This window comes from Cydia amplana, chromosome 25, assembly GCF_948474715.1.
Source record: "Cydia amplana chromosome 25, ilCydAmpl1.1, whole genome shotgun sequence".
Lineage (NCBI taxonomy): Eukaryota > Metazoa > Arthropoda > Insecta > Lepidoptera > Tortricidae > Cydia > Cydia amplana.
The window spans coordinates 4,842,491-4,859,478 of record NC_086093.1 but is presented as its reverse complement, the minus strand read 5'-3'; the positions used below and the strand labels follow the sequence as shown (position 1 = coordinate 4,859,478).

The 16,988-nt window shown below is 40.3% G+C and overlaps 1 protein-coding gene across 1 annotated transcript in view; it reads left to right on the top strand.

Annotated features, from left to right (window-relative positions):
- Positions 1-4,880, top strand: part of LOC134659901 (uncharacterized) — a 54,462-nt gene extending 49,582 nt beyond the window's left edge. The window contains exons 39-43 of the mRNA XM_063515607.1: positions 1,231-1,380; positions 2,198-2,270; positions 3,137-3,283; positions 3,850-3,985; positions 4,768-4,880. Coding sequence (XP_063371677.1) covers positions 1,231-1,380; positions 2,198-2,270; positions 3,137-3,283; positions 3,850-3,985; positions 4,768-4,865 — 604 coding nt within the window. The 3' untranslated portion in view covers positions 4,866-4,880. The remainder of the gene's footprint in view (positions 1-1,230; positions 1,381-2,197; positions 2,271-3,136; positions 3,284-3,849; positions 3,986-4,767) is intronic.
- The last annotated feature ends 12,108 nt before the right edge of the window (positions 4,881-16,988 follow it).

Here is a 16,988-nt window from a genome sequence, read left to right as displayed (position 1 = left end):
CATACAGAACGGACACGCACCGCCCCGCCCCGATTCGGATTACCTAGCCCGCGACAGGCCGCGACTTGAATGTGTGCGTAAGTCGCTCTACTGGGAACATGTCAGGATTCCGTCAGAAACACAATGGCGCGTGTACAGACGTGCCGCGCACACATATAAACGCAAATCATTTTTGATGTATGGCGTGTCCGCCCTGTGCTAATACTCTGCCAAACGCACGCAGTCACTAGAAAAAGGCGGGAATTTCTAATTTTCTATGGAAAGACAACCCTACGCGCCCATTTTTAGGGTTCCGTACCCAAAGGGTAAAAACGGGACCCTATTACTAAGACTCCGCTGTCCGTCCGTCTGTCACCAGGCTGTATCTCACGAACCGCGATAGCTAGACAGTTGACATTTTCACAGATGATGTAATTCTGTTGCCGCTATAAAAACAAATACTAAAAACAGAATAAAATAAAGATTTAAGTGGGGCTCCCATACAACAAACGTGATTTTTGACCGAAGTTAAGCAACGTCGGGCGGGGTCAGTACTTGGATGGGTGACCGCTTTTTTGCTTGTTTTTTGTTGATGGTGCGGAACCCTCCGTGCGCGAGTCCGACTCTCGCACTTGGCCGGTTTTTTTAAATTTGCCACCTTTTTCTACTGACGGAAATGGCCTTGGCGGCCTCGGCCCCACGGCAGACAAAAAAAGCTATGGCTCGATGTCTTGAATGGAGATATGAGAGTAAGCGGGCTCACACGAGCGGACGCCCAAACCTAACTTCACCGTCAGTGCCCAACTTCACCCGAGTAAAATATTTTTACCAAGAAATAGCTGACCGAATTGACAATAAATAGATATGCGTGAAAATAAAGAAATAAAGGACGCCTTCGAGGCAGTCATGTTACAAATAAAAATAAAAATCTTTTTCTCTTGTGTGTCAAATTCCATACTGTCGAATTAGGATACCTGGCCTGTAACGATGGTTGTGTTGTGTGTATGTAATCACTACATACATAGTATAAAACAAAGTCGCTTCCCGCAGTCTGTCCCTATGTATGCTTAGATCTTTAAAACTACGCAACGGATTATGATGCGGTTTTTTTAATAGATAGAGTGATTCAAAAGGAAGGTTTATGTATAATTTGTTAACCCGTGCGAAACCGGGGCGGGTCGCTAGTAAATAAATAAAATAGCAAATAATTAAATACGGTCCCTATACATAATACTTCACATACTATTACAGGACACGAGAGAGGTTCACAGACGGTTCTTCGCAGTCCAGCTCATCCAATTCCGAGCATTCGCCAGAGAGAGACGGGCAGCGTCGCTACGAGTCCGACCACTCGTACCACCCGCGCTGCTCTAGCGACGACGAACCGCTTCAGCGATACAGGTAACCCAATAAAAAGATAAAGTTAAAAGATTTTTTATTCGTGACGATCACAAACATGTACGGACATGTACAAACAACAACAGCAAGAACAGAAGAGAACAATAAGTGTGCATCACGAAATGGACCTAACTCAGCATAACATCACCACCAGCAATACATCACCATACCATAAAATACTTCAACTATACAGGATATTGACGCAACCAAACCAAAAATGCCGATTTCCAAGCTTTGCTATGAGCTTAACTAAGTTTAACCACTCGTTGTTGTAGTGAAAACGAACCACTTCAATAATACGCCTGTATTAACTTTGGTAACTTTTCAATACAATCAGACCAAAATGTCGAAAATGAAAAGGACACTTTATTATCACAACCATGATAGTTAGGTAGGTATGTAGCGTTGTGTTCCTTTCTTGATGGTGTGTAAGGTTTCCAGTGTTACCAAAGAGAGGAAATAGTTCTAACTCCATACATCAGTTTTCTTACCAAAACGCAACCACCGCAGTCTATGGACGACCATAGACTGCGGTGGCTGTAAAGATCAGGCGGTCCGCTTGCTTGTTTGTCAACGTTGTGGTATAAAATAATATTCACCCTACCCCTCTCAACCCCCTAAAATCAGAAATAAGCGGTTTTGACTTATTCATAGTGTTAGTGATGGTACTTGCTATAGCTGTGCGAAATTTTAGGTACCTACATCAAACGGTCTGTGAGAAAAACTCATTTAACCGATTTGCAAGACCGAAGTTATCTCATACGAGCTTCGAGAACAGTTGTGCGGAGGTCTAAAAATGCAGTAAATGGTTTTGTTACAGAGAAAGACAAGAAAACGACGCGTCACAAGGAGAACACTCGGGCACGAGTAGATCGAGGCCTTCGCACAGTCGGGTGAGTTCTTCCAGTAAAACTATGTACATAATAATAATAATTCAGCCTATATACGTCCCACTGCTGGGCACAGGCCTCCTCTCAAGCACGAGAATAATAGAATAAAATATAAAAAAACCGGCTAAGTGCGAGTCGGACTCGCGCACGGAGGGTTCCGCACCATCCACAAAAAATAGAGCAAAAAAATCGTGTTTGGTATATGGGAGCCCCCCTTGAATATTTTTTTTTTTTTTTTGTATTTGTTATAGCGGCAACAGAGATACATCATTTGTGAAAATTTCAACTGTCTAGCTATCGCGGTTCATGAGATACAGCCTGGTGACAGACGGACGGACGGACAGACGGACAGCGGAGTCTTAGTAATAGGGTCCCGTTTTTACCCTTTGGGTACGGAACCCTAAAAAGAAGGTCTTATACACTAAACAGTTAAACTTGTAGCTGTAACTAACATGCAATAATTACAGTATCGATGATGCTATAGAGGCTACAAATGAACACCACTCAGCATATGCTCATAATACATATGCTATAGCGCTGGTCTTCCGCGAGAGGGTTTTGGCTATATTCCCCACGCTGGCCCAATACACTACAATGGACTACACTAACAACTAAACAAAACTATATATTTGCTTGATTAACCTTTTGGACGCCAATGACCGATATATACGTACCGCAGGTCCAATGCCAAAAACGTATTAATCGGTCATAGACCACAGAGCAACATAGACCTAGGTGCATATGCATAAAGTTCAATTTCAGTTTTGACACTTCGGTGACGTGGCGTCTGAGAGACAGCTTTTGTGTTTGACACGGCGTCGAAAAGTTAATCTTTCTGACAAACAATAAAATTAATTAACGTTTTCTAGAGAGGCGGCGTGAAGCTACGAATTCGCAGGCCGGCGATATATAACGAAGACAGCGAGGAAGACTCGGCAGCCGCTATCAGTAAACGCGCGCCGCATCATTCGCGCGCCACGCCGCACCATCAGCGGAGGAGGCACCACGCGGCACAGGTAAAGCACTCACCGGGATTCGAACCCAGGACTATTGGCTGCCTTTGAAGACAGGGTCACTACCGAGACAGGGCGGACACGCCATACATCAACAATGATTTGCGTTTATATGTGTGCGCGGCACGTCTGTACACGCGTCATTATGTATCTGACGGACTTCTGGCATGCTCTCAGTAGAGCGACTTAGGCACACATTCATGTCGCGGCCTGTCGCGGGGCGAGGTAATCCGAGTCGGGGCGGGGCGGTGCGTGTCCGTTCTGTATGATAATACTATTATTCTGTGCTACCGACTAGGCCAAGTAAAGTCGAAGTATAAAAACGTATAGTTTTGCTTCTAGTCTTAGGATTATTTGTTAAAAAACTTTAGGTTCTTCCCGTGCATTCTATTCTAAAGCTGGTCAAGCAAATCTTGTCAGTAAAAAAAGGCGCGATATTCAAATTTTCTATGGGACGTTATCCCTCCGCGCCTACATTTTTCAGATTTGCCACCTTTTTCTACTGACAAGATCTGCTTGACCAGCTATGGTTATTAGCGACGTGTCATAACCTATAAGTGTAATTTCAGAGTGCAGCCACAGAGGCCGCTATGGAGGCCGGGGCCCTGCTGCTGCGGCGCTCGGCCGGCGCGAGCGCGCCCGCCATCGCCGACCACGACTACGTCAACTCGACCAGCCAGCCCCACGACCACCACAACGGCCACGGTACGTACCACCACACCACACCACGTGCCGCGTCCCTGGTGCGACGTGTGCGCGCCAGCTCCAACAGCGTCCTGGGAATGATTGCGGACAAGCTTTGTCCGCATATCACATTTTGCTGCGGACTGCATACGCCCGGCAGCACTGTGGTAGACACATTGAGAAGTAGATGATGGGTGTCAATGTGCCTACCACGGTTGCTGTAATATTTTTTTATATTTTAATGTTATATGTTTTAAATATAAATGTTTGTGTTTGTTTGTTTAATGATAATATTTGAATTTTGTACATATGAGTCACCGCTACTTGAAATAAATGAATTTTAATTTAATTAATTTAACAGCCTGGCACACGACACTTGTGCACAGACAAGACATCCTCCAGACTGAGCATAGTAGTTTTACTCCATTTTCGAGTCAAAGTGTCTTTGTGTGACGTCCGTGTCTTTGAACGGACCAATCACGGCACGGGACTCGCTCACCTCGTCCCCCGCACCCCAGTATTTTTGGCAGCATCGGTTTCACGAAATAATTGCTCTAAACTGCGTCTAGAGGATTCCTAGTCTATGCGCTTGTGACACGAGGCCGGCACTGCGGGAAGAATCATATTATTTTACTTTTGCCCGGCATTTTGCCACGGCACTTTGCTAGGTGGCGACAGCGCCACGCGCGGCTTATGGTTTTCCCCAAAATTGGGGCGGAACGGATGTACTTTTAGCTACCTGTAGCAAAGCGACGAAATCGCGGAGTGAGACACGCCTGGTACAGTGTGTTCTTTACTTACAGCATCAAGCTCTCGGTCGGAGGCCCCCGCGGTGTCCATATCGTCGCGAGGCCGCGTGCGCAAGCTCACCGCCAAGGCCAGGGGCCTGCTGCGGGAGTGAACACCACACTAACTTTGCACAGTATCTGAACGTGTGAGGAGTCTGGTGGCCTGGACGAATGTACGAGTTGCGGAACGTTTCCTGAATGTTGGGAAAGTTCTCCGAAATTTCCGGAAACTTGAAGAAAAAAGACACGTTTTACGAATATGTATGGATTGAACCGCGATCAGCTGTGGGCTGCCTCTTCAATATACTGACCTTATGTACAGTCGACATCAGATATATCGGAGCGGCCGAGGTGCTCACAAATATGTGAACACAGGGGCTGTTCATAAATTACGTTATCTATTTTTGTCGATTTTTGACCCCGCCTAAAATTTATGAATAGCCCCCACACCTCTATTATCAAGGCGCTAAAGTGTGTGTTCAGATATTTTAGAGCACTTCGGCCGCTCTGATATAACTGATGGCGACTGTACTAGTTACGGATATATTTTTTTGTTAATGATCTCAAGTGACAACATAGTTAATTCAGGTGGACGAATAATGAAACAAATGAAATTCGACTTTATTTGGTTTATAAAAGGTTCTAATTCCATAGAAGCAGTGTTCATCGTAAAGCATATTGGGCCTTACGAGGATTTACATTAAAATATAGGAGTAATGTAAACAGCGTAACTTTAAGAACTCGCGTCCAATCAGTGTGATAAATTAAGTATACATAAGTTAGTTTATTTTGTATGTGACTTGACTGACCGTCAGTCGAACCCATAGACTAGGAATCCTCTAGACTAGACGGAGTTTAGAGCAATTATTTCATGAAACCGACGCTGTAAAAAATACTGGGGTGCGGGGGACGAGGTGAGCGAGTCCCGTGCCGTGATTGGTCCGTTCAAAGACACTGACGTCACACAAAGACACTTTGACTCGAAAATGGAGTAAAACTACCGTATATTTGTGACAGAGGGGGTAGCGCTACTATGCTCAGTCTGGAGGACGTCTTGTCTGTGGTCGAACCACGTACGACTTTATCTAAATAAACAATGGGAATATTTCACATACATTTGCTTGTGTAAGTCTAATAAGAATAAAACTAGATACATATATTTATATGGTTTTATAACTGTATGTATTTATTTTCCACTCGCATCCACTGCCCACAAATATAGGCCTTAAAAACTTGTAAAAAATTATGCCTGACATGAAAAACTTTCGTTATCTGCCTCTTTATTGTTCATTAGAGAGGCAGATTAAGAAATATCGGTTTTCGTTTTTCGCGGTAGGGACTTAGATATTAAATAAAGAAAAATCGACTCATGACAATAGTCATATTACTATAATGGAAATATTTAGAGATTTATTTTTTCTCTGCTTTTCTGTCACTTAGTTTATATTTTGAGACCATAATGATGATGAATTTGGCTTCTTTTTTATAAAAGAGATATTTTTGAAGTGAAAACTTCCTTAGCGGCGCTGGGCACTTTTTGAGGTGGGGAAAAAATGATGAACTCGAGACTGCGTAAGGCGATCACGTGACCGTAAGGGGCGTAAGGCGATCACGTGACCGTAAGCCCCGTAAGGTGGCCACTCATAATTTAAATGGCATTTAAATCAACAAAGAAAACTCAATGTTATTTGACATTTATGTTGCGCTGACACTTATGTGTTGAAAAGGAGTTTCAAGACTCTTTACCTATGTTCAAATAATTTGACGTTGTTATGGCAGTATGTAAATAAACATGTCAATGAAAAAGTGTGATCTTATTTGAGAATGATAATAATATATAATAAATAAATAGAATACCTCCGCTAAACGTATGTATCGTGTTACCGGGCGTCGGTAACATAGTGAGGTGAGTTTTCACTTCTATCGGCACTCCCGGAGTGCAACCGTTTTTGCTTGTTTTTTTAATATCATTATTGTACTTACCTACGCACAATTCGTAGTAAGCTAAATGTGTAAATATTTATACATAAAATCTGTCATCGAAGAAATTAATGTATTTAAAACCTACTTAATAATATGTGACATACATCAATGGCATAGTGTACATTTTTAACAATTAAAACCATTCTAATATCAGCCTTAAATCTTTGGAAGAAGAATCAATTTACACCGACATGATTAACCAGTTTTCGTACTTATTTATATTTTTTTCGATAAAACTACGAAAAGTGCTAAAAGCAAGTATTCTACAGTGATGACAAGGTAATATTAGTACTAGTATACATAACAAAGCTGGTCAAGCAGATCTTGTCAGTAGAAAAAGGCGGCAAATTTGAAAAATTGAGGCGCTAAGGGATATCGTCCCATAGAAAATTTGAATTTCGCGCCTTTTTCTACTGACAAGATTTGCTTGACCATCTATACATCAAATTGTGTAATCGTATAAAAATTTAATCAAATTTTAATTTGATAGCATTGCGTTTGTTCTGTCTTTTGTGGCAGCTCTATAGTATATGTACTTGAATTACGGAAAAGAGCCAAATAACACAATGTAAGCCTAATCAGGAATATATGATCACGCGCCATGTTGCGGAATTTCACTGGAACTATTTTTTTCATACTATACTGAACTGTCACCCTATATATGAGAATAACAGCGCCCTCTTGACAATGGTCATATATTTTTATTAATTAGTCAATATGTATACCTTTATTTTAAGTTTAGTTTTTTTATGCGATAGAAGTTGGAGGCAATGTTTTTGTATCGATAATTTATATGTATAAGTAATTTTATTTAGCGAAATTTCTTAGCCTAAGTAATACCTGAATTAGTACTTATTTATTTAAAATATGTAATGGAGTCAATTAATAAGTAACCAATATCAACCGCATCTGGTTTATGCGATTATGAACTTATTTTGAATGGAATAAGGTTCAAATTGTGTATATTTCACGCAATATGTAATAGTACAGTCAGTATGAAATAGGGATGGCTGAAATGACCAAATGCATCGTAAGATACCTTTGTTACCATAAAAATAAGGATGTGTTCCGATATTTTTGGCCACTTTGGCCGTCATTATCTATTTGATACTTACTGTACGTGTAAGCTAGTAGCAAATTATGAAACTGTAAATTCTTTTTTATGTTTAAACTGGTTCTTAATAAGCACAATTGTATTTTTCATGATGTACATTATAGGTACTGCGCGAGATGCATGTTTAGTATAATATTTAGAATCTAGATGTAATGTTTTGTATTGGTGGTAAACGGATAATTGTGCATTAACCTTTTCGACGCCGTGTCAAACACAAACGCTGTCTCTCAGACGCCACGTCACCGAAGTGTCAAAACTGAAATTGAACTTTATGCATATGCACCTAGGTCTATGTTGCTCTGTGGTCTATGACCGATTAAGCCGTCTTTGGCGTTGGATCTGCGGTGCGTATATATCGGTCATTGGCGTCCAAAAGGTTAATAAAGACGTCTGCTAATAATAGGGGATATTACTACAATGTTCGGCCGCCAGAGTGCAGCACTAGCGCCTTTCGTAAACCATAGAGTAACTTATACATACTGTACCTCAAACTGTTTTTTAACAAGTTTTCACAGACAATAAAATATGACATTGATACATCAAGGCGGTTTGTTAACAAGGGCCTACCGGGAAACGCGAAATCGAAACTCAGCTATCTGCCTCTCTATCGCTCGAATATGCAAGAGTGATAGGGAGGTTAGATAACAAAATTTCGACTCTCGTTTGCGGTAGACCCTTCGATTGTGACTGATTGTGGGAGTGGCGCCCCCTACGCAGAGTTTCGCGTAATATTCCCTATACCATAAAGACCGAATGCGTCTGCGTAAACGCGCGCGAAAGCTAAAATGTTGGAACTATCTGCGCATACGCGTCTGGTGTGCACTCTGTGCACGGCCCTTACTTGTTAGAAAAAAATAAAAAAAATGGAAATGATCATCGGTTGGTAGAGCGGTGGGCTGCTATCCCGAGTTCGAGCCTCGCTAGAGATATTTTTTCCATTATTATTTTATTTCTTAACTATAGTTTGTGAAATGTACACTCTACAGGGGTCTGTGTACCTTGTGGCAATGTTGTGTTGTGCACGTTTGTAAATAGTTGGACAAAGATGTGGTTGTGCTGATGTTGAAACCAAATCGAATAAATTGATTATTTTGTACTACCTTACTTATTATTTACACCGATAAACATATAAAATAAAGAAGTACGCAAAATGCTATGCAATGAATGGGGTTGGCCGGTCGAAGTATTTAGCAGATGGCGTCATCATAGCTTGCCCTGTCAATCCCTAGGCCTAGAATTATGTAATTTTTTTGTTTTTTTATCCTCTGGATACCAGCCCTTTAAGCCAAATCTCATAGAAAAAGGGGCAAGCTATGATGGCGCCATCTATGCAAACCTTTGACAGTTGCCAACCCCATTACCACAGAATAAATAATAGTACTAGAGGTACAGTAGATTCACTTTCTAACAAAACGCGTCTTTTAAGACAGATATTACCGCCAGGTGGCGTAAGCGCGAGCTACTATGGCTAGACACCAAAATTGTTGTGGGCCGCATGTACTTGTAGCGACGCGACGAAATCACGGAGTGAGCCACGCCTGCTATTACTAGATACTACATACTACGTATACGACGGTGTAAAGTTACAGGTCTATTCACAAGAGCACGAATAAAATGAATGAGCGAATGAAAATTCTGTGGGTATCACACATAGAGAAATATAGTAAGACAAGAGTGCTCACTCCACACATCAGCTGTTTTAATACCAAAAAGACTATTAATTTCAGTGTCTACATCTAGCATCGAGTAGCGGAACTATCAATACTGCTACTTGACAATAGATGAAGCACCGACCGGAAAGTCTTGTTGTGTGTCTTTTTGGTATCAAAACTGATCTATGGAGTGAGCGCTCTATGAATTTTTTTCTCTATGGTACCTATCACATTAACACATGGCTCCCAAACTGTGCGCGCCCTGGGGCAATACTAATAAATCCACTACTAGACGCTAGATGTCGACCACGAAAATAACCCGCGTTTTGGTATGAAAGCTGATGTATGGCGTTAGCACTCTATCCTTACTTATATCTATGATATTAGTAAGGGATTTTATTACAATAAATCACATTTTTATGACTCAGTTTTGAAATGTTTTTTATTGACCATATCAACACATTTTATCGATTTACTAGTTGAAACGATCGCGTAAAAATCGCCATGTACAGTGGTTTAATAATAAAATTGATCGTTTTCGTAATGTTCGTCCAAAGTAAGTACCCCATAGACTAGGAATCCTCTAGACGGAGTTTAGAGCAATTATTTCATGAAACCGATGCTGCCAAAAATACGGGGGTGCGGGGGGACGAGGTGAGCGAATCCTGTGCCGTGATTGGTCCGTTCAAAGACACGGACCAATCTCGGCACGGGATTGACTCGAAGATGGAGTAAAACTACCGTATAAGTGGCAGAGGGGGTAGCGTTACTATGCTCAGTCTAGAGGATGTCTTGTCTGTGAAGTACCCATACAAAGTGTATAAGTTTGCTAAAATTGTTTAGCCTTTTTATAGGCCTCAAGAAATTATAAGGTTTTCTGGAAAATTCAAATATATTCAAATGCGATCAGATTTAAACCTTAAGTTCAAGTGCTAAGGTTGAAATTATATGTGGCTTTCCATTCCCTGTCCTTATCTTCACCTGCAATAAGGACCTTTTCATCAGAATTCCTATTGGAATTTAAGATGGAAACATCCTTATTGAACTTGAAGCATAAGGACCCTTCTGGCAAAGAGAATTTTCCCTTGTCTCTGCTTCTGGAGAGCCACATGACACGATAAATTGTAATATGCCTAGAAAAGGGTTAACACCATCAGTGTGTGAAGATGTCTTGAAGAATAAGCAGGTATGATAAAATTAATAGCTAAAAGCTGTAACAGACGGGCGTACAGGACCTCGATTGGTCCGGTCCGAGGATTTTTCGATGGAAGGTGGTCTGCCGTAGTTGTATGTGAGAACGAGAAAGATATGCTGACCGGAGCCGGGACGAGGTCGCGGTCCGGTACGCCAGTCTGTTATGGCCATAATGTTCGCAAACGTTGACCGACCTCCCTACAATATAATACATATACATAATTTGTATATAAATAATAAACGATTTAATAATTTTCAGTGTTGTTCGCTCATAAGATAGACTACCCAGAGTTAAGATACGACTTGCCGTCCACCAACGAGGACACTCGGGAAGAATAGAAGACATGCAAAAGCTCATAGAAATATATTTGTGAAATTTTATTCCCCTACTTTTATTATCGTTTCGAATTATTTAAAACCTCAAGTTTTCATGATGTTCGTTGAGCCAAGTCCCATGTAAATCGGGCCTAACTTACATAAGTTACCCATATGATATGACTCTAGGTACAGTCGCCATCAGATATATCGGAGCGGTCAAGGCGCTCACAAATATCTGAACACGCCTCTATTGTCAAGGCGTTATTCTTTAAATAAACACAAGTATAAGTTTACAGAGTGCGTGTTCAGATATTGTGAACACCTTGGCCGCTCCGATATATCTGATGGCGACTGTACATATCTTGCCATTTATACCAGGTATTTGCGGTTCAATAGAGAAAGATGGAAATAAAAACAAATAGTATATTTTTCTGTTTATTAGTACAAAAAGTTTAACAACATAACGGAGATTTATTACACTTTATATTTTTTTTTATAACAGCCTAAATAGACCGCATGCCATCTGCATACTTGATTATAATGTTCGTATCTTTCACACCAGTCATGAACAGAAATAAATATTTCTGCTCTCCGGCCGGAAAGCGTCAACTTTCGGCCCGCTGCGCTAAACCAATTTGCCGCTTTCCGGCTCCGTCGAACAGAAAATTAGCATACACACCTCGGCCAGTAAATAAGAAAGCCTCAGATGACGTCATGTTTGTCGACCTCGGCTTCGCCTCGGCCAACAATTACATGTGATCCGAGGCATTTCTCACTTTACAAGCCTAGGTGTGCAAAATATAATATTTCTAATTCAAAATAAAACAAAGCGTTCGTAGTCACTAAAAAGTAGCTAAATAACTAATTTTTGTTTTTATATTACCAGATACTATTATACAGATTATATTGTATATGACAGATTGTCCCAATTTATCCAACCGATCTCATCTGTCATCTGACCTTCCAACCCAGAGTGGAAACTGCAGCGGTAAGCATGGTCGCATTTTTATCGCTTGTCACCATGCCTGTGTAAGTGCGAAAGTGACGGGCATAGTTTCATTTCTTTTTAATTTCAATTAATTTATTTATATTTTGCTACAAAATGACATTGTATAGTTTATGGAGCATAATACTAACAATATTTTATAAGGCATAGTCGTAAGTACTAACAAAAATGATCCCTGATGGTCCTGTAATAAATGAATTTATTATTATTTATTATTATAGTGACAGGCGATAAAAATGGAACCATGCTGCACCCGCAGGCCCTAGTGCGATTAGTCCGGTTTCCTCACGATGTTTTCCTTTACCGAAAAACGACTTAATATCAATTGAACGCGCAAGCTCCGTATTGTAAATTAAATAACATGCTCTGATTACCCGCTATAGTATGTTTTAAACACGATGGGTACGCCAGGTGACATCTCCATACGACTTATAACCACCTAAAAACAGTAAAAACGCTAAATCCTACAAAATTGTATTGAATTGACATCTTTCAGCTTACCCTCCTTGCTTTAACATCAACATCAACATAGCAGTACCTACTGATAATTCCGCTACTCCGAGTAGCGGATCAAGTAGCCTACTCGATGCTAGATGTAATGTAGACACTGAAATTAATAGTCTTTTTGATACCAAAACTGATGTATGGAGTGAGCAATCTATGTATTTTTTTCTCAATGGCCAGGGGTCACCAAATGGCGAACCGCGGTTCGGATCCGGACCGCCGACATATATATTTTTTACTTATTTAATAAACTCGAGTAGAAACGGACCACGATGGTCATATTATTTTAAAAACATGACCTAAGAAGAAACTAATTGACCCCTGCTATAAGCTACCAGCGCTCTACTGTCTGAACTATCTGTCGAAAAATTGTACAAATGAGTGATTGGGCAGTAAATTGGACAATCGAACTTAGTATCTGTAATATAAAAACAGAGCTTACTCAAAACTGAGATCAGTATCGATTCAGTATGACTCTCGAGCGAGGAAGACTTTATTTTTATTCAATTAAAAATGTACTAATAAAATCACCAATGTTTATGACAGGCACCAATAGTGCACATTTTTGTTTATTACTGGTACCGTTGCCCTAGCCCAGGGGTCACCAAATAGCGGACCGCGGTCCGGGTCCGGACCGTCGACCTATTTAATTTTTTTGCTTATTCAATAAATTCAAGTAAAAACGAACGTGACCCCTGCCCTAGCCTAACGCTCATAATTGGTTCTTTATCCTATATGAATATAGTCAAGCCTGCAGCGTCTTGGCTATGACAAAGTGTGGACGTAATAAGTATTTTGAAGTTCGTGGCGCTGTCACACTTAGAACTGGCTGGATTACTTTAATAATCTATGTTTCTTGACGTTTAAAATAAATGAAGCAGGATTTAACATAATACAATAGCAAATCCATGGTATAATAATATACCCCGCCTGGTACTCTCTTCCGACCACGTGACGGACACAAGCCTACGTCATCATGCGACAGCGCTATATGATAATTTGCAATAGCGCTATATAAAGTGGCAATGTTATTGTATCGTAGGCTTGTGTCACTCTGGGAAGAGAAGACCATGTTTTATTAGACTATGAGCAAATCATAAGCATAATGAAAGCTCTATTCTTTGACGTGTAAGTAATGTATGTTACATGAATATTTACAAGTTAAATAAAAGGTCAGAACATTCTCTTATTTATGTGATCGTTCTTTTTTAATGTTTTACTTACTAATAAGAACATTTAGACATTTATTTTCTGGGTATAGGATTCATAGAAGAGGTTTCTATATATATAACATTATCTATGAACCGATATAATAAACTGAGATACGAGACAAAATACCGATAGATCGCTTTTTTAAAACAGCTTAAAATAAAATAATAGTAATTATTAAATATACCAAAAAAAGTAATAAATCAAACGAAAAATTCGACCTTAACCTTTTGGACGCCAATGACCGATATATCCGCACCGCAGGTTCAACGCCAAAGACCGATTAATCGGTTACAGACCACAGAGCAACATAGACCTACGTGCATATGCATAAAGTTCAATTTCAGTTTTGACACTTCGGCGACGTGGCGTCAGCGTGACAGCTTTTGTGTTTGACACGGCGTCGAAAAGGTTAAGTCATTGGACGTAGGTCTTGCAGTCTAGAAATTATTCTTGATGTGAAGTCAAGTTATAGAATTACAACTGATTTATTTTATTTAATAAAGCACATTTTTATTTACGAATTCAACAAACATTAATAATAAACGTATTACAACTAAAAACGTATGTCTGCTTTAGGGTTAAATTTAAAAAATGAACTAACCTCAAAAATTAGTTACTAGTAATTCGTCAATTTAAAATCATGGCTTAAATCACTTTCAATTAAAACTTATCACTACGAGAAATTTATTTTTAGTAATTTCTTACTCATTTTCGAAAGTACCCCAACGCACCTGTAGCATGACATGAGTATTGAACATTTTTGACAGTATTATATTCATTACAGTATATACAATATTAAAACACAAATAACAACTAAACATTATTAGACTTTCGTTTTTTGTTGGTACCTACTTACGTAAGAGCGTTGTAAAGATATATATTTTAGCAAGGACCATAAATGTCTTTTATGGTCCTTGATTTTAGTATGTAACTTAAGTAACGTAACTCAAACTATTAAAGCAATAACATTATTATGATCAAAACCTTCAAGTATTGTCAGAAATATGAAAATCAATCTGTATACCTATTTGCGCATTTTTGTAAGCTTATGTAAGGAGGGAATATTACACGATTTGCAGTAATACTTCATACCAAGATTTCCTCCCCACCCACCTGATTGTAAAAAAAGACATGGTCCCCTGATCCCCTCCCCCCTTAAATCGTCTTACGTAATAATTGAGTGGCAGAGTGGCACCTAGATAACTTAAATATACCAATCAGTACGCACATGATGAAACTGTGTCATTATGTACAACATAAGTCTGATTTATTCTTCTTATAAGTGATGAATCCGCCTCTTCTTAGGAGTGGGCGTGGCACTTACGTTGGAGGAGCGCGGGCGCAGCCGCGTCGCGCGGGGGGGCGAGGCGGGGGAGGGGGAGGGGGGGCGGCGGCGCGGCGAGGGCGGCGGCGATGGCGCTGTAACAAATACTATGTTACAGAGGGCCTACCGCGAACCACGTTCGACGTGTTGCCTCTCTCGTACGTAAGTGCCAATCCCTAGAATTGTGTCAAATTTTTGGTTTTTTATGCCCTGGATGCCAGCCCTTTAAGCCAAATCTATAGAAAAGGGGGCAAGCTATGATGGCGCCATCTATGCAAACCTTTGACAGTTGCCAACCCCATTTTAGGCCCCATTCGCACGGCAGCTTTTTCAACGCGCGTTAAAAAAGCGTTTAAATGACACAAATGGATACATTTATTCACACGACAGCGATGGCGCTTTTTATCAACCCTTGTTCGATTTTTGACTTTAAGCCTTGGTCGTTAAATCGAATTTAGAGTGCGGACAGATTCAAGCGCTTTTTTAACGCGTGTTGAAAAAGCTGCCGTGCGATTGGGGGCTTAAGAGTAAATTTTCGTCGTATACAAAAGCAGGTATAACATCAGGTCGACTAACCTTGTTTCTCGGAATCCGAGTCCGAGTCGGACGGGGGCCGGTACCGTGACCGTCCGACGGTGAACGCGCTTATCACTCGCTCGCTCTTGAATATTGAGTTCCGCCGGGGCGCCGTCTTTATCTTACCTGGCGAGTTAAACCATCAGGTTAACCCTCAAGCTCTCTATGCTTACATAAAAGACGGACTGGCATCCGTTAAATTACGAACGATTATAAATAACGGTCATTGGAATAAAAATACTAAGTGTAAGGCCTGAGTGGACGCTCGAGTTGTGCGTGCAGCGGGGCGGGGCGTGCGGCGTGCATGTTAAACAAATGCAAGCGTATAGGAGCGGCCTTAGTGCACGCTGCTCACATCACGCGTGAGCCCACAGCCACGCTGCACGCCCCGCCGAACGCTCCGCTTCGAGCGTCCACTCAGTGTAAGGCCACATTAGAGAATGTACAATTACACACAAATTAGATTTTGACGTTTTTGATATTCAATTGACTAGTAGGTACGCAGTGTTAGCCGAAACGTTCATGTAATTGAAATTTATTAACCATTACAAATTGAACCGTAAACTGTAACCGTCCGTTACAGTTTACGGTTCAATTTGTACTGGTCAATTGCAATTAACGTTCGGCCAACACCGCTATAGTTAGTTTTTTTTGCATTAGAAAGAAGGTAAACAATCTTGATGTGTCTTTTAATTGAAAAACATGTTTTAAAAATAAGCCACGGCAAATATGTAACAATTATGAATCTAATACGATCATTTATATTCTTCTGCTTTCATAAATATAAGTTACTGATTTAAAAAAAAAGCGTTTTTTCAATTAAAAGACATGTCAAGATCGCTTACCTTCTTTCTAATGCTAAAAAAAACGAACTATAATACGTGTGTGAGATAGCTAGCTGCTCGGATTGACTTAAACCTTTTAAGTCCCAGAATGCCATGCAGTTAGCTTGGTCCTACTCTTAGACTCATTTGATATCTCTTTCTTACAAGTAAGATGCGAGCGCGACGGAGCTATCGAGTTATTCACTTGGTCTTCAGGCTTCCAATGTTCGTAAGATTTTCTTTGTCCTGGCGTGACAAAGTTATAAAAATGAATATGTTATTATAACTAACCCAACTACCTACTTACTCTTATTTTCTATAGTTCGTTTTTTTAGCATTAGAAAGAACTTGAAAGAAGGTAAGCGATCTTGACATGTCTTTTAATTAAAAAGCGGCCAAGTGCGAGTCGGACTCGCCCATGAAGGGTTCCGTATTCAGGGGATTTATGACGTATTAAAAAAAACTACTTACTAGATCTCGTTCAAACCAATTTTCGGTGGAAGTTTGCATGGTAATGTACATCATATAT